The sequence below is a fragment of the Ascaphus truei genome, chromosome 3, assembly GCF_040206685.1.
Source record: "Ascaphus truei isolate aAscTru1 chromosome 3, aAscTru1.hap1, whole genome shotgun sequence".
Classification (NCBI taxonomy): Eukaryota; Metazoa; Chordata; class Amphibia; order Anura; family Ascaphidae; genus Ascaphus; species Ascaphus truei.
The window spans coordinates 26,084,457-26,108,771 of record NC_134485.1 but is presented as its reverse complement, the minus strand read 5'-3'; the positions used below and the strand labels follow the sequence as shown (position 1 = coordinate 26,108,771).

The following is a 24,315-nucleotide window of genomic DNA, read 5'->3' as shown; positions in this document are numbered from 1 at the left end:
GTTGAAGGATAAAGTGACTGAGGGTAAATTCCCTAATGTTATCAATATTGTTGTTGGGTGATTTTCTGATGATGACCCAATGTGTTAAAGAGATGTCCCAGTTTAGTGCCTGGCAGCAGATTATTTGTTTTCAAGCCAAAATGATTTAAAAAAACAAAACAAAAACAAAACCAGGATATTGGCAAAGTAATCGGATAGTAACTGGCTACCTTTGATCTCTGATGGTAACTCGCCACATGCAGTAGGTTATGTTTTCAGGGTAACCCACCATCTGCAAAACCTGGACTATTCTCTGATGGTAATAACAAAAGTTTACCTAAAACTGAAAACTTATCATATATAGGAAGGATTATCCCTGAAGAGACAGCTCTGTGTGACTTTCAGAAAATTACTCCATCTCCCTATGTCTCAGATACTAAAATCTGGAAGTATGTCAAGATACAGCGTCAGTGTATGTTAGTGCATATATTATTACAGCTGCAAGTGCTATCAAGAAAAAAAAAATCAAAACGGTGATGGGATTCATTTTTTCCACACCACTTAGATTGTAAGCTCTTCGGGGCAGGGACTCCCTTTCCTTATGTTACTTTTATGTCTGAAGCGCTTATTCCCATTACGCGTTCTATTATTATGTCATGTGTATTACCGCTTTGAAGCGCTATGTACATGGATGGCGCTGTATATATATATATACAGTGGTTGACAAATCACCAAAAAATCTACTCGCCACACAAAAAAATCTACTCGCCACCTAGTACCAAACGTGGGGCGAGCAAATGTATAACGTGGGGCGAGCAAATGTACACCATGTGATCAACAATACAATATATTGAAATAGTAAAAACAATCTACTTCTCCAATCAAATGGATTAATGCTTATCAGGTGTTTTTGAAATGACCTACAGCACAGTATATGGAGAGACATAGAATTCCTCTCTTAACTTGTGGTACCAGTAGGAGGGGACAGAGCAGGGTGTGGTGAGCTCCCTGCAGGATACTGAAGTTGGGGTTGGGGAAGTAAATTGGCTGAGGAAAAGAACAGAGCCAAGCACAGAACTGCACAGACTTAGAGGATTTGGCTTTGGAGTTAACGTGCAGAGAGCTCTGACTGAAAAGCACTAATCCTTCACTTATCCAGGTCGTCGTCGCCATAGTCACTGGGGGGAAGCAGACAGGCACAGGACGCTGGTGACAGCAAAGCGTTTTAGTTAGGGGGGGAAAAGACAAGAAAACTGTTACATTTGTCTTGACACATAGAGGGAGAAGCATGGCAGAGACAGCAGGTGAGCAGCTTGGAGTGACAGTGATAGAGGAAAAGGCTGTGGGAGACATAGAGAGTGCCAAACAAGTGGAGGAGGAAAAGACCCCCCTGGCAGAAGGGACACAAATAGAGGAGGGAAAAGGAGAGGGGGAGAAAAACAAGGAGACCAACAATACTGGGTTAAACCCTGAACAATCTGAGGCAGCAGCAGGTGAAATGGGAGGAAATCCCACAGAGAGTGAAGAGGCTGCAGGAATAAACCCTGAGGTGAAAAAAGACGAAGAGGAAGAGACTGATGTGCTAAGCCCTGGTGTACAAAAGGAAGAAGAAGCAGCAGCAGCAGCAGCAGAGAGGACGCCAGACCCTGAAAGGGATGAGGGACTTGCAGAGTCCCAACCTAAGGAAGCAGGTATGGAGCAGGAAGATCCAGAGACTGGGGGTTGTGCTAGTAAAATTACCCAAGAGGAAGCCAAGGAAAAAGAAGGGGGGAAGGATTCCAGTAGTGAGAGTAGTGGGGACAGTGAGAGCAGTGAAGGGTCCAGCAGCGATGAGGAGGAGGAGGTGAAGGCAGAGGGGGGAGAGAAAGCTGAAAAGCGGGAAGGGGCAGATGAAGAAGACGCAGGTGAAAGTCAAGAAGTGGGGCACAAAGAGGAAGAGGAGGGCACCGGTGAGCAGGTGAAACCAGACAATGGTGATGGAAAGGGGGCAAGTGCTGAAGAAGCTGATGGGAACCCAGAAGCAAAAGAGGAAGTCAAAGACAGCCAGGTGGAAAAAGCTGGAGGCGAAGGAGAGGATAACTTGGAAGGAAACCACACTGGGGGAAAAGAGGGAAGTGTGGAGAGAAAGACAGAGGAGGGTGAAAGCAAGGAGGTGAATGTGGAAGAGCCACCCCAAGCCAGAGAACATATTGCAGATGCTCCACAGGATGAAAATGTGAAAGTGGAAGGATCCTGTGAAGAAAGTGCAAATACTGCAGATGTCCCATCAAAGAGAAGTGAGAGGATGGAAGAAAGTGCTGCTGAGGTGGAAGGAACATCTGCAGGAACATCTGGGGAGGACACTGTCAGGACTGAGGAGAGCATAGGAGAGGAAGAAGCTGCCCTGACATTTGAAGAAACAGTGGGAAGTGAAAGCAGTGCTGAGAAGAGCCTGGAGAGCGGTCCTCAGCCTGATGGAGAAGCCGAGGAGGCAGGAGAAATTATTCAGGAAAATGGCATGGAGAAGGAAGACATGGAGAGTCCCATCACCAGCCCAGAGACACCATTAGAGTCCACTGAAGTGCTTCAAGAACATGACATATCACTATTTATCAAGGTAGGACTGTTGCTGATTATCTTTATACTAGCATTTTCTGCCACTGAGAGTTTACAAATGACGCCGTGATGCCAATTTTTTTTGTTAATCCGTGGTCTAAGTGTAATGGTATTGATGTCAGGTCCATTACATTTTATTTATGTTAGTACCGCTACTTTATTTATTTAACCCATTCGCTGCCGGTTGGTGCAATGCATCGTGGCACCCTCTAGCAGCGAAAGAATTCAGCATTTATGTATTTAAATACATCCAAATTTATATACACATATATACATATACACGTTTTGTATATGTTTTTAAAATTGAATTACCTAACTGAATGAATAATTTTGCATCAAAATAGTGTCAGCATTTAATAGCTCGGGACAGTAGTATGTATAACGTAATTTACTATAGTCTTTCAGCCCTAAACTCACATTACTGCCCTTCTCTTATCTTCGGTTAAGTATGAGGTGATAGGAGAAGCATTAGGTATATTAGTAGAAGCATTAGGTACAGATATTGTAGCATGCAGCCAATGTCACCTCACCTTTGAGAGCACTTCAGGTAGTTATAATATATATATATATATATATATTGATAGATAGATATATCTATATCTATCTATCTATCTATCTATATCTATATCAGAAAGTGAATCCCTGCACTTTCCTATTGGGCTAACAATATCTGGTGAAAATATATACAGGCGGTCTTGAAACGTTGTAAAGTAAGTCCCATGTTAATTTTCGGTGTTGAAAAACTGCCTATTGGGTTGCATTGTAAAGCGTTGGATATGCCATTCTTTGTAAAGTGAAACGTTGGATAGGGAGGACTACCTGTACATAGTGAAACCTAAGGGCTTGACCCCGCTGCCTACTACAGCGTCCGCTGTGGCGGACGCTGCACGCACGAGAGCCCTCCCCTCAATGGCGCCGGGCCCGCTGCGAGGGGGGGCCGCAGCGCTGAGGCGAGAGCTGCTGCTACTCTCAATAGAATTGAGAGCAGGACTCGCGTCGAGCGATACGGCACGCCCCCCGGCGGTTCAGCCAATGAGGGCGAACCTGCCGGGTGACGTCATGGCCGCGCCCCCGTCACTCCCCCGCCACGCCTCCCGCGGTCTCTCTTCCTGCAGCTCCCTGCAGACCAGGTAATCGACTGCACGCGCCGCCAATCTCGCGGGCGCGCGTTGCAGCTGATTTACCGGGGCCTTAGCCTAAGGCTGCGGTCCCGCTGCATCCGACGGCGGCCGCGTGCGCGTCACTCACCTGCTCATGACTTCCTCCCGAGTCAGCCCCAGTTTCTCCTCACTGTAAGGCTCACTACGCGCTGTGACGCGTCAGCCAGCAGGGGATTCAACAGGGCTGTGTTCCCGTGAGGCGACGCGTCACATGGTGCGCGAGGGAGCCAATCACAGACTGGATCCCATCAACCAATGATAAGCTAGCTAGTGCTAGCAAATGGGAGTACCCCCGACCCGTTTTGGCCACGCCCCCCCACGCCTTAAAAAATGCTCCCTACGGACCGCAGATAGAGGGGAAGTGCCTCTCCACGCGCCGCCTGTATGCAGTGCGGGCGCGCTGTCGGATGCAGTGGGGCCTCGGCCTGTCTGTATGACAAAGGAGACTTTTGGTTGCATCTTTTGATCAAATCATGACAAGTCTGCTAACCAAGAGGGGATCTGGTAAGGGGGACTGCTGCTTTAAAGTAACAGCACATTGAAAGGGTTAAAGGGCTCTTAAAGCTCAGTATCGGTACTTACTAAATCACAGGCAAACATCTATGTGGATGACATCATGTTAATTAAGTGCAGCTTTTGACTGATCTAATGAGAAAAAAGAAGAAAGCAGACTCGCAAGGCGCTCAGTGATTCAACAACGTCCTCTCAGCTCTGTCCGCGTACTTATTTTATTGTTAATTTTACTATTGCGACTGCAGCAGGGTACCCTCCCTTGCCTCCTCCCTGGCAGTGGTCCCGTCGCGTGCGAGGGTATGAGTGAGCTGCGTCGACCATGTTGTGGTTGGCCACATACATAGGGGCTGTGTGCAAGGCAGCGTCCATCTTGAGTTTGGCGCTGCAGGAAGAGGAGGTTCTGTCGTTCAGGATTTCCTCCGCGGACTGCAGGCGGCGTGTTCAGTCCTGACGAAGCCGGCGAAGGGAGAAGTAGTGTCCGGGGAGCTAGTCAAGCCCCCTGGACTAGACCAGACCCGTAGGCCCCAGCTAGTTTCCCCGACACCGTAGTGGAGTACTGTAGGGCTGGCCAATAGTATGGGACTTGCCCCTTAGTGTGCGGAAGATCTAGTGGAGCAGATGGAACCGCAGTGGGGATTCCCCAGGCCTGGTGGAACGGCCGCGCTGTGCTACCGGACGTAAGGCGAGAAGGGATTGTGCCAGAGGCCCTGCATTGTGGGATCACGGATGCAGCTTGTCTGAGCATACCCTGGTGTACCAGAGTACTCAGGAAGGTAACCACATGCACCAACACCACACGGGGAGGATAGCGCTGCCCTTACATATATCCCTGGGTGAGATTGTTCTGCCGGACACCGGATTCTAGGTGCCCAGGGCACCCTCAGTACTTTTGGGGGGGACAATTGGGTTGTTGTTACCTACTGGAGATTGTTTGTGTGTATATTGCAGTGATTCCCAACCTTTTTTTGTTTGGAGGAGCCCTTGAAGTATTTTGAAAAACCTCGGGGAACCCCTATCTGGCTGACACATTAGGCCGCGCTAATAATGCTGGCGACGTCGCGTCAAAACAAATGTATTGACGCCGTCGCTTGCGCTTATAGTAGGAGCGACAGGACGGCGCAACGGCTTGGTCGCGATCACTGGAAGTCACTTCAATTTGATTTTTCCTGCAACCGCAGCATGACGTCAGTGTCGCCGCACTATAAGCGCGGCCTTAGGTTAATTTCACACCTCAGGAGCCCCCTCTATTTCCCACCATCTACCCATGTATTTCTCTCTCCCCTCAGTCTCACTCACTCTCCCCCCTCCCGCCTCGCATGTATTTATCTCACCTGCATCTCACTCTTACTCCCTCTTTTCCTCACTCACTCCCCCCCCTCCTCTCACTCGCCACTACCTTCCGTCAATTACCCCACTCACTCAATCCACCCAACAAAAAACATACCAAAAAACCCAACATACATGTAACCCCACCCGCGATGCATAATAAAAATACCCGCCCCGCCAATACATATTAAAAAGACCCGAGCCGCCCCTATACATTTTTAAATTGACCCCGCCGCCCCAATACATTTTAAAAAGACCCCCACCACCTCACTACATTTTAAAAGACCCCCACCACTTCAGTATATTTTTAAAAGACCCCCATCCCACCCACCCCCCCAATATATATATATATATATATATATATATTTAAAAAAATCGGGCCGCACGGGTAAAATCATCATCATATCTCCCCAGTACCCCTCATCATCATTCTCATATCTCCCCCAGCACCTCTCATCATCATCTTCATATCTCCCCCACACCCTTCATCATCATTCTCATATCTCCCCCAGCACCCCTCATCATCATCTTCATATCTCCCCCACACCCTTCATCATCCTCATATATCTCCCCCAGCACCCATCATCATCCTCATATCTCCCCCACCACCCTTCATCATCATTCCCTCCCATCTCCTAAAACCTCTTGCTCCTTCTATAATCCCTATGCTCACACAGATTTTTAACTCTTCCTTCTACTCTGGTACCTTTCCATTCTCCTTCAAGCATGCAACCGTTATGCCATTACTCAAAAACAGCAAGCTTGACCCTACCTGTCCTTCTAACTATTGACCTGTCCCCCTCCTGCCTTTTGCCTCCAAACTCCTTGAACGTCTTGTATTCTCTTGATTGCTACACTTTCTCTACACCTATTCTCTTTTAGACCCTCTACAATCTGGCTTCCGCACTGCTCACTCCACGGAAACAGCCCTCACTAAAATAACTGACAACCTCCATGCTGCCAAAGACAGAGTCATTACACTCTGCTCATAATGCTCGACCTCTCTGTAGCATTTGACACCATGGACCACCCTCTTCTCCTTCACATTCTCCATACTCTCAGTATTCGGAACAAAGCTCTATCCTGGATCTCCTCTTACCTCTCCCATCATACTTTCAGTGTCTCTTTTGCTAACACCACCTCCTCCTCTATCGACCTCTCTGTGGGGGTACCCCAGGGCTCTGTCCTGGGACCCCTTCTCTCTTCTCTTTACACACTCTCTCTAGGTGACCTAATCACATGTTTTGGGTTTAAATATCACCTCTATGCTGATGACACACAAATTTACCTTTCAACCCCTGACCTTACACCTGCTATACAGACCAAAGTTTCTGAATGTCTCTCTGGAATATCATCCTGGTTGGCCATCTGCCGACTTAAACTTAACATGGCAAAAACAGAGTTCCTTATACTTCCTCCCAAACCTGGCCCTACTACCTCCTTCCACATTACTGTTGGAAATACGATCATTCACTCAGTAGCCCAAGCACGCTGCCTAGGGGTCACACTCGATTCCTCTCTCACATTCTCCTCTCACATTCAAAATGTTTCTAAAACTTGTTGCCTTTTCCTCCGCAATATCACAAAGATACGCCCTTTCCTCTGTTACTCGACTGCTAAAACTCTGACTCAGACCCTCATTCTCTCCCGTCTCGATTACTGTAACCTCCTTCTGCCCGGCCTTCCTGCCTCTCACCTGTCTCCCCTACAATCTATCCTAAACGCTGCTGAGAGAATCACTCTACTCTTTCCTAAATCTGTCTCCGCGTCTCCCCTGCTGAAATCACTCTCCTGGCTTCCGATCAAATCCCGCATCTCACACTCAATTCTCCTCCTCACTTCTAAAGCTTTACACTCTTCTGCCCCTCCTTACATCTCAGCCCTAATTTCTCGCTATGCACAATCCCGACTCTTGTGTTCTTCTCAAGGATGTCTTCTTTCTACCCCCTTTGTATCTAAAGCCCTCTCCCGCCTTAAACCTTTCTCACTGACTGCCCCGCACCTCTGGAATGCCCTTCCCCTCAATACCCGACTAGCACCCTCTCTATCCACCTTTAAGACCCAACTTAAGACACACTTGCTTAAAGAAGCATATGAATAGCACTGTGGATAATCCTGGACACATGATACATAAAGCTTGGCCCCCTGCAGACGCACTTACCAGAATTCCCTCCTACTGTCTCTATACGTTCCCCTACCTACCAATTAGATTGTAAGCTCCTCGGAGCAGGGACTCCTCTTCCTTAATGTTACTTTTGTCTGAAGCACTTATTCCCATGACCTGTTATTTATATTATTTGTTAGTTATATGATTACCACGTGTATTACTACTGTGAAGCACTATGTACATTTATGGCGCTATATAAATAAAGACATACAATACAATATCTCCCCCATCACCCTTCATCATCATCTCCCCCAGCACCCTTCATCATCACCCTCATATACCCCCCCTTCATCTCCCATCTCCCTCATATCACCCCCCGCATCTCCCTCATATCACCCCCCCCCCGCATCTCCCATCTCCCTCATATCACCCCCACCCTGCATCTCCCATATATCCCCCCTCCCTGCATCTCCCATCTCCCTCTCTCCCCCCATACCTCAGGCGGCGGCATGCAGGATGCGGTTGCGGGCAGGAGGAGGCGGCGGCGAGGACTGCACACATGAACGCGCTCGCTAGCAGCAGGCACCGGAAGTGCCGCACTGATAGAGCGCGGCTGTGAGCGGGCTCTTTGAGCGAGCCAGGGGGAGAGCCAGGAAGCTGCTGCGGGCATGTAGGCGGAACCCCTGGGACTGCTCCACTGAGCCCCAGGGTTCCACAGAACCCTGGTTGAGAATCACTGGTATATTGTTTTGCGGGGAGTACTATGGGACCATAGTAAATTGTGTTGCATATACATTGTTTGGATTGTGGTTATTTGAGGTATACCCTATAGGTATCCAGTAGCAAAAAAGAAAGAAAGCAGCGCACTGCCGGGAGCCAGGTGGTATAAAAATATAAAAATAGTAATCTTTATTCAATAATAAACATCATTAGCCATTTCCTAACTTGAATTTTTTTTTTGCATTTAATTATGATGACATTTAGTCACTGATTAAAAGGTGTAATGTTTTACAAGTAATTAAATGCTACAGTATATCATTGCTCTCCCTTTACTCTCTCACCTACCCCTCTCCCCTTCCTTTTCCCCTTCCTTTTCCCCTTCCTTCCCCCCCACCCCTTTTTCCTCATGAATCCTGTTAATGTAATTGTATAAACAAGATTTATTTAATGTTTATAATTACTATACCTGAATTATTTTATATTATGATGCATTTATCCAGAAACCCTGCATTTTAATTTGCACCCTGGAAGGTTGTTTATATTGACAGTTGAAGTTTGTTTTAATTATATTTTTTCATATATATATATTCTGTTTTTGTAGTTATTATCTATGCTTATTCACACTTTTCATCTTCTTGTATTGTTGTGAAGACTGTTATTTAAGTAATAATCCCCGAAGAACAGGGCATTACTGGCCAATAATGCCCTGGCTGGAAGAGTTGAAGGCCCGAGGCGAAGCCGAGGGACTTTAACCCAGCCAGGGCATTATTGGCCAGTAATGCCCTGCTCTGAGTAATGCCCTGCTCTGAGTAATGCCCTGTTCTGTCCTTAATACTAGGATCAAAAGTAAGAGTATTTTGGTATGTTTGACCCATAACTTTGGGTAGCCGCCGAACAAATGTTCGTGAAAACGTGTGGGGTTTTTTTTCACCTAGCTCCTCAAGGAATTATTTTAGGGAAGCTATTGTTAGAAAATATATATATTTTGAACTCTCCCTACTTTGGGCACCCCTCCCCCCGCTAGTTTATTACGTTTCATCCATTTGACTAGTGTTTCTGGGTATGAGAAGCTCATGGCGCTCGGTCCTGGCGGTTTTATTGACGTATAGAAGTTGGAGGGAGAAAAGGAAAGCAGGACGCTCAGAAACAGATACATCCCACAGTCACCTGGATGTCAAATAACTCCTCAATCTGATAGCGTGTAGGAGGTGTGACAGAGAGAGGGCAGGATTGCAGAAAGCTGCCCCTTGTAGCTCAAGGGTCTTTAACTACTGTAGTTATAGAAAGGGAACAGATGAGAAAACATTAAGCATTAGAAAGGCCACATTTTTTTTAAATTATAATAATTTTACATACATTGAAACACTATATTTCAACATTTTGCATGCATGTATAACATATGTACTATATATACCATATATACATCAGCTTATCTTACAAGTGACTTTTAGTTTGAAAAACTACACTTAGTGGCTGCCTAAGCAACTAGTATGCATTTAGTAGGAGCAGAGTCCAAAGGCGCCACATCAAGGCCCCTTGATGTAGCATTTTTCTTTTTTTACTCTGTGGGTTATTTATGTGTTATGTATGTGCTCAAAAAAAAGCCTGCAGAGATTTGTGGTATATTGGCAAACCTTAACCTGTGGGACACAATCCACACAAAATGCTTTCATTTTTCTAACTGTAACCCCTCTACTTTTAGCTCTCAGACTTATAACTATAGCTGAGGCTGCGGCCTGAGTCCCTGTCTATAACTTACTGGGCCACATGTGGCCTACGGTCAGACGGCAGGAAGAATACAGACACAGAATGGGTGATACAGCTAGTTGACTTATATCTTACTGACTGTTACCTTGTGATCCTCGGGTGAGGATCACTACACACAGTATACAGGTTATTACACAATCCCCAGTAACACTGTGTGGGTGTGAGTCTGTGTCAGTGGTGTAGTAGTCACCCAATCCTGGGTATGTTAGCATGTGATGGTGCCGGCACCCCGTGGGAGCACGTTGTGTACAGAGCCTGTTGCAGGTCTGTTCTTGGAAAAAGGTGCTTCGGTACCACTGTGCTTTCATAGCTGTTGAGGGTCTCCTCCGTCAGCGCTTGATCTCTCTTCCACGCCTGGAACTGTAGCTCTCTGCTGCTGCTGCTCCTCCTTGTTTTGTGTCAGGACTTTTTTTGAAGTGAAACTTCTTTAGTGGCACCTAGTCAATTTTGATGGAACAAAACGCCTTCATGGAGACGAAAATGTGACACAGGAATGACGTCACGCTCCTAACGGCCGCCGCTCCCCCCACACGCCCGCTGACAAATGCCGCGCATGTGCAGTAGTGATGGCGCCGCTGATGGACGCCACGCATGTGCAGAAGCGGCTGGCATCGCTCAGTTCTCCGGCGCGCATGCGCAGAGGCTTCTGGAGCTCGGCAGTGCGTCGCGCATGGGCAGCAGAGGAGAAGAGGACACGGAGCGCAGCCCACTAAAAAACTTAGCATACCCCCATGGATGCTACAGCAGCGTTAATGCAAGCGATGCAAGTAAGTGTTAACTCAAAGAAAGCCGCCTTAGTGCTGGCGATGCAATTGTGACACTATTCAGGCACCGAAGGGAGTAACATCTTATACTATATTTGTGAAAGCACTGTATGCCTGTCTGAATGTCCTGTGTCCCTAGGGGAAATCTCATTGGTCCCTTGGCCCGCCCGCCCCCGCACACCTCTCATTGGCCTGAGGCGGAGTGACGGGCCAAAGGAGAGACACACACACACACGCCCGCTCAACCCTAGAGACGCTGATGAGACGCTCACCAGGACACCAAAAGTAAGTACAACACTCCCCCCCCCCCCCCACTATCACCCCTCTGGCCCTCCTCAACGGCTAGCCGCCCTTGACCACCCACCCTCCGCCCTTCCCAGCGCTGAACCACCCCCTATCACCACTACGGCCCCTTTGCTACGCTCTTACCCCACACGGCACTTTCCGCCGCGTGTCCTCGAAAACGAGCAAGATCTCCCCCCCCCCCCAACAACACCCTCGATCAGCACACTTACCCTACACCGCCAACGCCGGACCTCAAACACGACGCTAACACCCCCCCTCTCGCCACTCCACTTGCCGCTGCGGGCCAGACCGAGCAGCCGCTCACACCCCCAACCCCCTCTCGCCACTCCGCATGCCGCCGCGGGCCAGACCAAAAAGACCACTCCCCACTGTCAGCAATCCTGCACACACGAAATCAGTTTACTGCACAAATCACAACATGCTCAACGTGGAACAGCTTTCACCCCCACTCCTCTCTTTGCCCCCCCCCACCCCTCTCTTTGCCCACCCCCACCCCTCTCTTTGCCCCCCCACCCCTCTCTTTGCCCCCTCCCTGCCCTTTGCCCCCTCCCTGCCCTTTGCCCCCCCTGCCCTTTGCCCCCCCTGCCCTTTGCCCCACCTGCCCCCCCACCCCTCCCTGCCCTTTGCCCCCCCTGCCCCTCCCTGCCCTTTGCCCCCCCTGCCCCTCCCTGCCCTTTGCCCCCCTTGCCCCTCCCTGCCCTTTGCCCCCCTGCCTCTCCCTGCCCTTTGCCCCCCCTGCCCCTCCCTGCCCTTTGCCCCCCTGCCCCTCCCTGCCCTTTGCCCCCCCGCCCCTCCCTGTCCTTTGCCCCCCCGCCCCTCCCTGCCCTTTGCCCCCCCACCCCTCCCTGCCCTTTGCCCCCCCGCCCCTCCCTGCCCTTTGCCCCCCCTGCCCCTCCCTGCCCTTTGCCCCCCTGCCCCTCCCTGCCCTTTGCCCCCCCGCCCCTCCCTGCCATTTGCCCCCCCGCCCCTCCCTGCCCTTTGCCCCCCCGCCCCTCCCTGCCCTTTGCCCCCCGCCCCTCCCTGCCCTTTGCCCCTCCCTGCCCTTTGCCCCTCCTTGCCCTTTGCCCCTCCCTGCCCTTTGCCCCTCCCTGCCCTCTGCCCCTCCCTGCCCTTCCACGCCCCCCGCCTTTCCACGCCCCCCGCCTTTCCACGCCCCCCGCCTTTCCACGCCCCCCCGCCTTTCCACGCCCCCGCACCTTTCCACACCCCCTGCCTTTTCACGCCCCCCGCCTTTCCACGCCCCCCCCGCCTTTCCACGCCCCCCCGCCTTTCCACGCCCCCGCACCTTTCCACGCCCCCCGCCTTTCCACGCCCCCCCGCCTTTCCACGCCCCCCGCCTTTCCACGACCCCCGCCTTTCCACGCCCCCCCGCCTTTCCACGCCCCCGCACCTTTCCACGCCCCCCCGCCTTTCCACGCCCCCCCTCGCCTTTCCACGCCCCCCCCTGCCTTTCCACGCCCCATGCTCCTTGCCCTTCCACGCCCGGGCAACGCCGGGTATATCAGCTAGTATAACATAAATGCCCAACAAATAAAACACAAAACGCATAACATCCATACTGTATGTTCAAATATTCAAAACCTTTAGCCGGCTACTTGGGCTTCTAAGAGGTTCACATATTAATAAATTCACACTTTGCTAATAATATATATTTGTATCATCTATTCTAGGTGGGCTTGTCTGAGTGTACGGTAGCATTATATACATAGGCGAGATTGGCTGAACGCCGGCCTGGGATAATGAGTCTAGGGAACATCAAGTGAATCAGTAATTATCCTTTAATTCCTCATTTGCATACATTTACATAGGCTGCCATATCCCGGTGGTAAAAAGCCGTTCATGGCTTTATTGCTTGCGACATCGCTTTAATGAATAGTGAAATACACACAACTGTCCGATAACGTCAATTTGTTAATTTGATCGACCTTTATTAATCTCCCTCATAGTGGAGTCCTGTTTCCATGGAAAACTGGCACGAGAACCTGCAAAACATTATGACGGTAATGAGTACTATACCAGGGCCGGCTGGGATGTTTGTGGGGCTCGGAACCTGTGCGGGGCCTCGGCTCTTACCTTCTCCGTCGGCATCATCTGGCGTCATCTCCTCCCAGCATCTCACCCTGCATGGTCCATCATCATGACTTTGCAACGTCAAATGGCATCGTTTTGCCATGACAACGGGAGATCACGTGACGTTGTGGCGCCATGAGGAGTCCCGTTGTCATGTCAACGCGGCGCCACGGGGTATTCCATTGTCATGGCAATGTGACGCCATTGGACTTGGGGGGCCATGATGAAAGGACATGCAGGAGGAGATGCCAGGAGATGCTCCCGGTGAAGATAATAGAGTTACATAGGCCCCCACGCTCTCCCTCGGCAGTCAGTGTAATTGTCGTTGGCGAGAGCGCAGGGCCTCTGTAACCGCGGGCTTGGTGCATTAGCACCGATGGCACCACCATCATGCAGGCCCTGAGTATTATTCAGGCTGTCCTGGCACCAAAGGGGTAAACAAGAGCCCCTCAATCTTCTTTTTTTAGTAGGTCCACATGCCTAAAATAAATACTGTGTACTTGCCAGCAACATCTAAAAGCAGATGGTCGTGAAGCATTATATACAATTATGTAGCTCACACCCTTTTTGAGCTATTTTAGTTCCCATCCTTAATGCCTGACCAAAATCAACTCTTCTCCTTGTGGTGGTCGCACAATGCCATACAACTGGGCTACCCAGTGCGGCAAGTGAGTGCCCATGTGGGTTATATTAGTGGTGAGTCACGCTCAAACCTATGTGTGCCCTTCAACATTGCTTCAACATAAGCAGTAATGCAGTATAAAGTCTGTTTTTTGCTTCCCTTTGTTGTTAATTAATTTTAATTCTTCCCTTTCTGCATATCAGAATCTTGAACAAACATCACCCACAAGGTTCTCCTCCTTACCTTTAAGGCTCTACACTCATCTGCTCCTCCCTACATATCGGCTCTGATCTCTCGCTATGCCGCTGCTCATGTCCTGCGCTCTACCCATAACTGTCTCCTCTCCACCCCTTTCACCTCTACTGCTCTCTCACCTTAAACCTTTTTCCCTCGCTGCCCCTTACCTGTGTAACTCTCACTCAGTACACGCCAAGCACCTTCTCACCCCATCTTTATATAAAAGCTTAAAACTCGCCTCTTAAATGAAGCATTTCAATAGCCCAGACTAATGACTACTGTCCCACACCCACAGTCGCTCCTACCAACCATTGTGACCAAGCACTGCCACCTACTGCACTTATTCCCACGCCTGCTGTCTCTGTGACTCTCCCAACATACCACTTAGGCTAAGGCCCCGCTCCCTCAGTCAGCGCGCCCGCACTGCATGCAGGCAGCGCGCTCAGAGGCAATTGACCGCTACCTGCGGTCTGTAGGGAGCGGGGGGGGGGGGGGGCTTGGTTTGAGCGGAGGGCTCTCGTGCTGTCGTATACCCTCCCCCCCCCCCCCCCTCATCCGTCGGTCCCTCTCTCACTCCCGGAGCCCCTCGCACTCTGAAGCCAGGTTTCCCAGGGGCGAACAGCACAGAGGGAAGGACACACACAGGCACTCCTACACACACAGGCAAATACACACGGGGGGGGAATCGGAACGGGGGGATCGGAGGAGCAGAAGGGAGAAATCGGAGGGGGGGATCGGAGCAAAGGGGGGAATCGGATTGGCTGCTGGGATCCAATCCGTGATTGGTTCCCTTGCGTGTCACGTGACGCGACACTCGCCGAAACCACAAGCTCCTTGTAGCTCCGGCTGGCTGAGGCCTCTGGCATAGACACTTCGCCCGTGCGGAGGCGCGCTGAGGCTCTGGGAAAGCGGTGCTTTCCCTGGCCTTAGAGCGCTCGCTGTCCGTGGGTGTGTCTGGGGGCGGGCCAGTGACGTCACGGAGCTGGTTCGCCCTCATTGGGCGAACCGCTCACGTGACCGGCCCTGCGCTACGGCAAGCTCCAAAACTTAACATTTGTTAAGACACACGCTTCCGCAGGCGTGCGGAAGCGTGCGCGAGCCCCTGCTAAAGCCGCTCTCATTGCGGCTGCAGGGGCTCAGTGCCGAGCGTGAGCGCACCTCAGCACGGGTCAGTGCCTAAGCGCTGACCATGCCCGAGGCGTGACACGTCACAGCACGCAGTCAGCCACACCGGAAGGAGCCAGCGGGGGCCTCCAGACTGGAGGAAAGGGGCTTGTGGCCCGTGGCCCGCGGCCGCGCGTACTGCCGGACGCAGCGGGACCAAAGCCTTGGGGCTGTTATATACTGTGTGCGGCCGTGCGCGCGCGTGCCTGTGCGTAGGCGCATGCACGTGCCGCACACGTTTTATGTGTATACTGTGCGCGAGTGTATGACTGTGTGTGTATGTGTATGTATATGTGTGTGTAGGTGTATGTATATATATGTGTGTGTGTATGTACAGTATGTGTGTGTGTTTAAATAAGTTTTCAAATAAATAAATAAATCCTTTAATAATTTTTTAATAACATTGTACATACATACACACATATACACACATATACACACATATACACACATATACACACATATACACACATATACACACATATACACACATATACTTAAATTTTCAGCGGAGGTAGTGGGGCAAATTCTTTCTTTTACTCATCTTTCCCCCTGTCGGCCGGTTTCACTCTCCCTGCCGTGCGCGCGCGGCACCATTATAGAATGGCTGACTAACCTCAGCCAACTAAAACTGCCGGGCGCGCGCACAGCGTAGGGCACGCGCACAGCGTGGCACGCGCCCGCACTATAGAACCAGCCTTAGATTGCAAGCTCTACGGGGCAGGGATTTCCTTTCCTATTGTATGATCTTGTTGGCACTGATTGTATTCTAATTTCCTCTACTGTATTGTCTCTTTTGTAAAGTGCTGAGTACATTGTGGGCGCTATATAAATAAAGATATACATATATACAGTGGAATTTACACGTTACAATGCAATATGCAACAGCTATCTTAGAGCATTTACAGCACAATGTTTAGGGTAAGCGATTTTTTTTAAACACTCCTGAAATGCTGAACTGTAGAGTGGTACTGAGTTTGCACTAGGTGCAAATAATATGTACTGTACTAAGAAAACATTATCATGTGTGCCAAAAAAATGTTTGTTCCTGTATCAATATCCTCAACCCTAAAAAGTCTGTTCATATTGTTGGCGTAGAATTAGGTTTCTATGTATCAGCCAAAAAATGTATTTGACGCAACGCAGATGCTCACTACTTATAGCAACAAAACGGGCTTTTGCCACTAAATTAACGTTGAGAGTAAAGATGTCAACATCCAGCCACCAAAATCTGTGGGTTCTTGACAAGAAGTGGCATTTTGATGGAAAAGCAAGAATCCGTCAGAGTCTGGAAAACTGCTAAAAAAAATCAGGGTATAAATGGACCAAGTCAGATTGTTTCAAGAAAATCTGTGGGAGTTGACTTGTTTATTTATATTACTAGCTGAGAGACCCGGCGTTGCCCGGGATGTAATGTTCCCGCTCCTCTCTCTCTCCTCCCCCCTCTCTGTTTGTCCCCCATTCACATCAATCCAGTCCCCCCCCTCCCTCCTTTACAGCTTCATGCAGCGTGTGTGCGTCAGTCACTGTGCGCGCGCGCGCGCCAGTGAGTCTGAGGCAGAAACACAAACACACACAGACTGACTGACGCACACACAGTCAGTGTGTGCGTGCGGCAGTGAGTGTGTGTGTGGGGGTGTGTGTGCGCGCGTCAGTCGGTGTGTGTGTGCGGCAGTCAGTGTGTGTGTGGGGGTGTGTGTGCGCGCGTCAGTCGGTGTGTGTGTGTCAGTCGGTGTGTGTGTGTCAGTCGGTGTGTGTGTGTCAGTCGGTGTGTGTGTGTCAGTCGGTAGATTGATTCAAGAAAATCTGTGGGAGTTGACTTGTTTATTTATATTATTACACTTATTATTACACTTTATTATTATTATTATTATTATTATTATTATTATGTGAGTGATGTTTGCCAGACCGATCACTGGTGGGAGGATAGGCGGTTCACCCCTGAGCAAGAGGCTAAAATTATGCGGGAGTGTTGCGCCAAGATGGAGATCAGCCTTTTCTCTTCTCAGGGGGAGAGGAACCGATTAGTGAGCTCCTCTCATAGGACACAAAGGTGCTACATATAATCTAAAATTGATCCCTCAAAATAAATCAGCAGACAGCACTCAGAGATGATGAACAAAAAATTGTATTGGGAACATGTCACACACAAAACCTACGTTTCGGTCCAACAGGAGGACCTTACTCAGGGAGGTGCACCGCGGCTTCCTATTAGCTCACGTGATGCAGGAGTTTTAAAGACCAGAGAGATACTGGCACACCCTACGGAGATAAGTATCTCGAGAAGCAGGGGGTCCCCGGAGCTGAAATGTACGCGGTTCAGCTCTGGAGACCCCAAGCTTCAAACCTATTTAAGTAAGCCTTACATTTATGGCCTCTTTCCTAAAATAGAAGTCTCTGTAATTGCATACTGTAAGATACTGTATTATTTTATTCCTTGCTTCTTGAAAAATATGTTTTGAAATGTAACCCTTAGGCCGCGTACATAGTAAAAGCGACATCGCGCTCGCCAAAATAAAAATGCCGGAAGGCCATGCTCACGGCCATAGAGCGTGCGTGCACGAGAGCGCCGGGGCGGTCGATACTTTGCGAGACAAATTTGTTTGAATTTGCCACGCAACAGCCGGGTCACACGTGGTTCAGCCAATAAGTGCGAACCGCTCACGTGACGTCAAGGGCACACTCTCACCACCACTGCGCAATCCTGCAGGCCATGGATCTCTTCTAGTACAGGCACGCGGGACCTCATGCGCTCCGTCACGCGCCTATACTAAAGTATATCTCCAAGGCCTTAGCCGCAACTGTATGTATATTAGAGCAGCATTGCCCATTTTTAAAAAAATATACAGAACTTGAATTGGTGTGGCCCCTGGAGCTGAACAACGGACCCCCCTACCTACTGGGACACCCACTGGTTCCCGAGATATTTGTAAAAAAATAATTGTGCCAGTGTGATGCATAAAACCTGCAAATGTGGCAGCAGCAGGGTTGCCACCTCTCCGGGTTTGTGGTGTCCAAAGCCCATAATAACGTGTATTCTAAGCTAAAAAGCTGTGGGTCTCTTTATTACATTCTCTACTACAGGCATACCCCGGTTTAAGGACACTCACTTTAAGTACACTCACGAGTAAGGACATATCGCCCAATAGGCAAACGGCAGCTCGCGCATGCGCCTGTCATCACATCCTGAACAGCAATACCGGCTCCCTACCTGTACCGAAGCTGTGCGCAAGCGGGGAGACTATAGAGCCTGTTACAAATGTGTTATTTATATCAGTTATGCACGTATATGACGATTGCAGTACAGTACATGTATCAATAAGTGGGGAAAAGGTAGTGCTTCACTTTAAGTATATTTTCGCTTTACATACATGCTCTGGTCCCATTGCGTACGTTAATGCGGGGTATGCCTGTATTGCAAAAATGGGACAAAAAAAAAACGTTGATAAATCTGATCCTGTTATCTTGGTATTATGTTACAGCTGGGATGCATTGTTAAATGGGCCCATGTTGGTTCTGAAAGCCTCAACTATGTTAAAAAGAAATACAATTTTAGATTGCCTTTTGTTTGACGTCTGAAAAGTGTATGGGGCACATGTAACAGACGGCGTTTTTGGTGTCAAAATGGCGTAAGTCAAAGTCAATTTGAAATGCGTGTTTGTGCGCCTGCTGTATGTACTAAGCCCAAATTTCTCCATCTGCGCAGCTGTATGAAAAATGATTTTTTTTTTTTAGTTTGTTTTGGTGCACAGAAATGGACCACACCAGGAATACAGATGTTAATGGTAATGTACTAACAAAGAATATTTCTGTGTGCGAAAAAATCCATGAAAAGTGCATCAAAATCGCCCGCCAAGTTCAACATGACGCGTTCGCTAAAAAGACGTTTTAATACTGTTAGCGCAGAATTGCCAATGCCAGTTGCTACAGTATGTATTTGACGCGTACACAGATGTCTTATTATATAGATATTATCTTCACAGTACTGTATGGCTATTATAAATAATAACACAGAAACATTTTTTTTAAAATGGTTATAAAATAATTTAAACCAACAAATTCTTTACACAGACGACGCACATTTTTTAAAGGTTTACTTTTTAAGCTCTGAAACTTTTTATACCAATTTGTGTTTTACAAGAAATCTTGGTACATAGCGGCTCCTGTAGGTTTTAATACACAAGCCTCCCCCACCGAGAAAACGAGCAAATAGCATGACGTAGCTACTCCACCATGGGGCGCACAGAATTCCGGATCGCTTTACTTGGAAGCCATGGAGCACCCAAGGGGTTTAGCAAATGTTCGGGCCGTGCTTTAGAAGTATTACCACAAAGGAAGAGTAGTTGAAAAAACTAAAATCGTATTCCTTTATTTTTATAAATGTATTTTTATATGAACGTATATTTTGTTTTATGTGTAAGGTCAGGATGTTATTCATATACTGTACGTTTCTAAGGAAGTGATTGGAATACGTGGTATCCCTGTCTTTGTGTCTCAGGCTGCGCTTATAGTGCCTTGAGACGGCGACGCAACGTCGCTCCGCAACAAATCTATTGACTCCGTCGTAAGGGCGACGGAGCGACCAAAAATTTTGAAGCCGGGTCAATTTGATTTTTTAGAGACAGTCGCCACATGTGACTGTCTCTAAACCAATCAGAGACCGCGGCCTTGTCGCCAGCGACGTTGCTTAAAACGTAAGTTTATCTTTTGCTAGTGGCGACGGCGACATCATCGGTCGCGTCGCCGGCACTATAAACGCAGCCATAGATTTGCTATTGTAGTTATCCATATAAAATACTTTCAGCCACTTTAATGCTTTGGCTGGAGTGTTCGCTTGTTAGCCATCCTCTGGTTATTGCAAAAATACATTCTGCTTTATCTGGAATACTTTACAATTGGTGTTGATATTATGCGGTTAACGTGAGCTATGTGATGCCAGATTTCATGTCATATGATTTCATGTCAACATAAAACTAACCAGAGTGTTTTAAAGAACGGGTGCAGTGAATAAGTGCGTCCCATATCCTTGAGGCCGTTCCAAGTGCTCTGGGCCTAAAATTTGTGGTTAAAAATCCTATATAGTATTTTTGTTCGTGGCTAAACTTTATAAAAGCACCAGAGTTATTTCTGTAGTTTAATTTGAAGGCATGCAAACGTATAAAGAAAAACGTCAACTGGTGGGAAAATGTAAAACTATTTAATTTTTATATTCAAGTAGAAATACAAGTATTTAGAAAACCCTAACTGACGAAAATTGAACATCCAATTACAACTTAATTAGAGAGTGTTTCTCTGTCACGGGGTCCTTTCTGAAAAATAGGCATCCATTTACTGCCTGATGAACTTACTACAGTACACAGCAGTAATTTGAGACCGCATGAAAGTCTGCATTTATATGTAACCCTGTTCCCCCCCCTCCCTCCGCCCCCCCCAATCTCATCTGGGGTCGGTAGTGGGAAAGTCTACTCTGGTTACTCATCTTAGTGTGGTGCATACCTGCTGGTAACAGGGGGCTTTGAGTCTCCCACATGGTGTTATAGGGGAGGTCAGGACAGGCTTCTGGGGTATTACCCGAATCGTACTCACGGTGACAGCGCCTCCATCTCTTGCAGCCCCTAGAGATGTGGGGAGAAATCTCTGCAGGAGAACTACCTCTTCTTCTTCCTGATAGATTTCAGTCTCGGGCAAGAAGAATGTGGAAACAGATGATCTTTATTCTGGTTGGTCCCTCACACAATCAAGGATAGTGTACAGCTTACACCGAATCAATTCTTAGCAATCAGGTCTTCACCTTTAGTATGTCCCTGGACCTACACTCCTGGCCACTGGCCTCCAGTAGCAGTCCTTGCTCTTCCCTTACCCCCTGGTAGGGTAAGGGGAATAGTCTTCCACCTTTCCCCGCAGGGAAGGCACCCAGTAAGCAAAGCCCTGCTACACTAGGTTGGATAGACTACACTTCTCTCATGGTAGAGGCAACTGGCTAAATAGAGGAAGTGCAGCTCCTTAAGTCAGTTCCAGTAAGAACCATCCCCCTGATTGGATAACAGGCCTGATTGCACTACCTTCTCTGACTCACTGAGCTGCAAGGTGTGGGGGAAACCCATGATTACTCCTGGCAACCTACCCTAACTAGAGATTACTGCCAGGAGGAGGGCAGACTTATAGCCCCAAACCAGCCAGGGCTACATATGAAAACATAGACCAACAAGCCAGGAAAAAAATCTCAGCTTCCCATACGAAATTACATTTCTGTCAATTCCTCCACTTGTACAGAAGCAGCTCTGGTCCTGATCCAGTGCTGTTTATTATAGTTAGTAGGATCTCACGCAGAGGCGCTACTAGGTACTTTTGTGCCCGGGCATGTTCCCCTAACTGTGCTCCTCGCCACCTCTCAATTTACAGAACCCCCTCTTTCTTTCCCTCTCATTCTACCTTTCTTGCCCCTTCTCTCTCCCCCTTCTTTGTCTCCTCCCCCTTTTATCTCTCTCTCACCCCTTCTCTCTCTCCTCCCCCCTTTCTCACTCTCCTCCCATTCCCCCCTTTTTTCTCTCTTTTTCCCTCTTCTCTCTCTTCCCTCTGCTCTCTCTCCCCCCCCCCCTCTATCCGTCACAGCCCCGGGACAGATGTCCCCGCTCTCCAGGCCTGTCTTCTATAGGTGGATATCTGTGCCAATTTTGCGCCCCCTATCAGACTGCGACCGCGGCAGCTGCCCTTCGCTCGCCCCGCCTCTGATCTCACGTCTTTAACTTGTTGATGAAAAGTTACAACCTGCGTTAGGAGGTGAGAGGACCTGTGCCCTGTAAACTGGGGGGAGACTTGACCTATAAGAAGAGAGGTGAAATAATACACCTCAAATGTAAAATCTTCAACACAATATAAATATAATGTATAACCCTGTCCATTTAATGTAACCATGTATTGTTATCATCACTCGGCGCCCAGGACATGCCTGAAAACGAGAGGTAACTCTCATCCTGGTAAAACATTTAAATTAATAGATGAGGAAAGGGTTTTATTGACGGAGGGTAACTTAGGATGGGGCATGGGAAGTTTAACTTGATCCTCATTAAAAAAATAATAATACTGTAATCAGATGTCTGGGGCAACTACCAGGAACCGTCCTCAAAACCCCAATGCTGTGGTTAATCAAAATGATGGCGTATTTCAAAAGAAAGAGAAGTGTTAGAACAAGACCTAAAGCCAGAGGCCGGCAGGCTCAGGGTCAATGCGAGGAAGCACTTCTCCATGCAAAGGAAGGTGGAGTCGTGGAATAGCTTCCCAACAGATGGGCCAAGTGGTCCTTATCTGCCGTCACATTCTATGTTTCCGTGATTGATGTCAGTATGGTATACAGTCATTGTGAGTTCCCAGTGCCCCAGGACGTTGGCAGTGCATTTCTCCTGGACTTGGATGATGGTGGAAGTCTCCTCTGAGATCCTCCACTTCAGGTGTAAAATCGATGCCAGGAAGTCTTAAATCTAATAGCGCTTGTGTGCGCCTATGAACTTACCCGATTTTTTACCAAATGGGTTCAGTCAAATATTAGTAGTATACTGTAGTATACAGACGCTAATAGTCGTTATTAAAGGGAGAAAGTGCGTCAAGATCGATCCCCATGTTGAACCCGTAAATCCGAAAAAGTATTTTGTTTTATTGTTAGCGCAGAATTAAGTTGCTATGCATCAACCTAAGAATGTATTCGACACAGCATGGGTGTTTCATTATGTTGGTTGGCAACATGTATTTTTTTACAGTATGGCTATTATAAATAATATTACACTATTTACTTACACAAGCCTCATATCTAATCATTTCAATTAATTTAAATTGTATCAACAAGGTATTAAACATGACGCAATAAATCAAACTTCATACATACAACGCACATTTATGAAGGTTTGTGCTACTTTAGTGCTAACATTTTGAAGCACAATAAAAATTCAGATATGATCTCAGTACAGAGGCCACTTTACGTTATTCACTATCGTCACCTGTGTGAATACCTGGCGCAAATACAGTAAACAGTACCAGGTTTATTCAAGTACAAACATCCTATTCCTTACAATGGGGGGTCACTGTTGTTTTTGCTCTACTTTTGCATTAGGGGGCGTATAAATGGCCCCTTCTTTATATTTTAAAGCAGTGGTGGCCAACTCGTGGCAACCTGCGTGGTACTCTGGGATCAGCCGCTCCTCAGCTGTCCTTCACATATGCAATTAGATATACTATTAAAACACTTAAACCATATTAATTTCTTTCCTTTCGCTAAACAGAACAATACCACAGGATTAGGCATGGCATAGCACTAATAACACATTTGACATGAAACAGTTTTCAGATATAATACAAATACAATCACAGGGACATAACACAGGCAAGAGAGTTGGTGCCGGGACTGTGGGGCACAATACTGGTTAGACCGGGGTCATTGGTGATCAGTAGTATACAATTCTACACTAGGGCACTGGGCAGGTGACATGACACTGATCTCTATATCAGAGGTGCTCCCTTAGAAGTAATGGGTGGGATCAGGCTTCTTAATGATTTCCCCTCCCCCTCCCTTTCCATCGGGAACCTCCACGAAAGGGATCCTCTTACACTCTGTATTGTCCACATATTCAACCCAGTGTTTGTAGATACTATGGCCAATTTGCCATATCTGCACCGGAGTGTCCAGTCACTCTTTCCTTGTGGCATGGCCATAGCAGGTGATATACACTTTCACGTCACACTCGATCAACTGACCCTGGAAAATATCCACAACGTTCATCACCCCCACAGGTATATAAGGATACTTGTACCCCCAAGTGTCTCAAACTCTGTCACATACCATCCTGTCGGCTCGGCTCAGCCATGTCAGATGTCTGCAGTACGAGGCCCCTGGTAGAGCCAAAACGAATGGCTCCTTTTTAGGGGTTTCTGCCAAATGCCATGTCCCACAGCACACCCTCGCTATAGAATATTCGCTTATCTATGGAATTAAGG

At 48.1% G+C, this 24,315-nt stretch overlaps 1 protein-coding gene across 1 annotated transcript in view; it reads left to right on the top strand.

Moving 5' to 3' along the window:
* Nucleotides 1–1,026: 1,026 nt before the first annotated feature.
* Nucleotides 1,027–24,315, top strand: part of CLIC6 (chloride intracellular channel 6) — a 56,512-nt gene continuing 33,223 nt past the window's right edge. Inside the window, exon 1 of the mRNA XM_075593811.1 lies at nucleotides 1,027–2,575. Coding sequence (XP_075449926.1) covers nucleotides 1,268–2,575 — 1,308 coding nt within the window. The 5' untranslated portion in view covers nucleotides 1,027–1,267. The remainder of the gene's footprint in view (nucleotides 2,576–24,315) is intronic.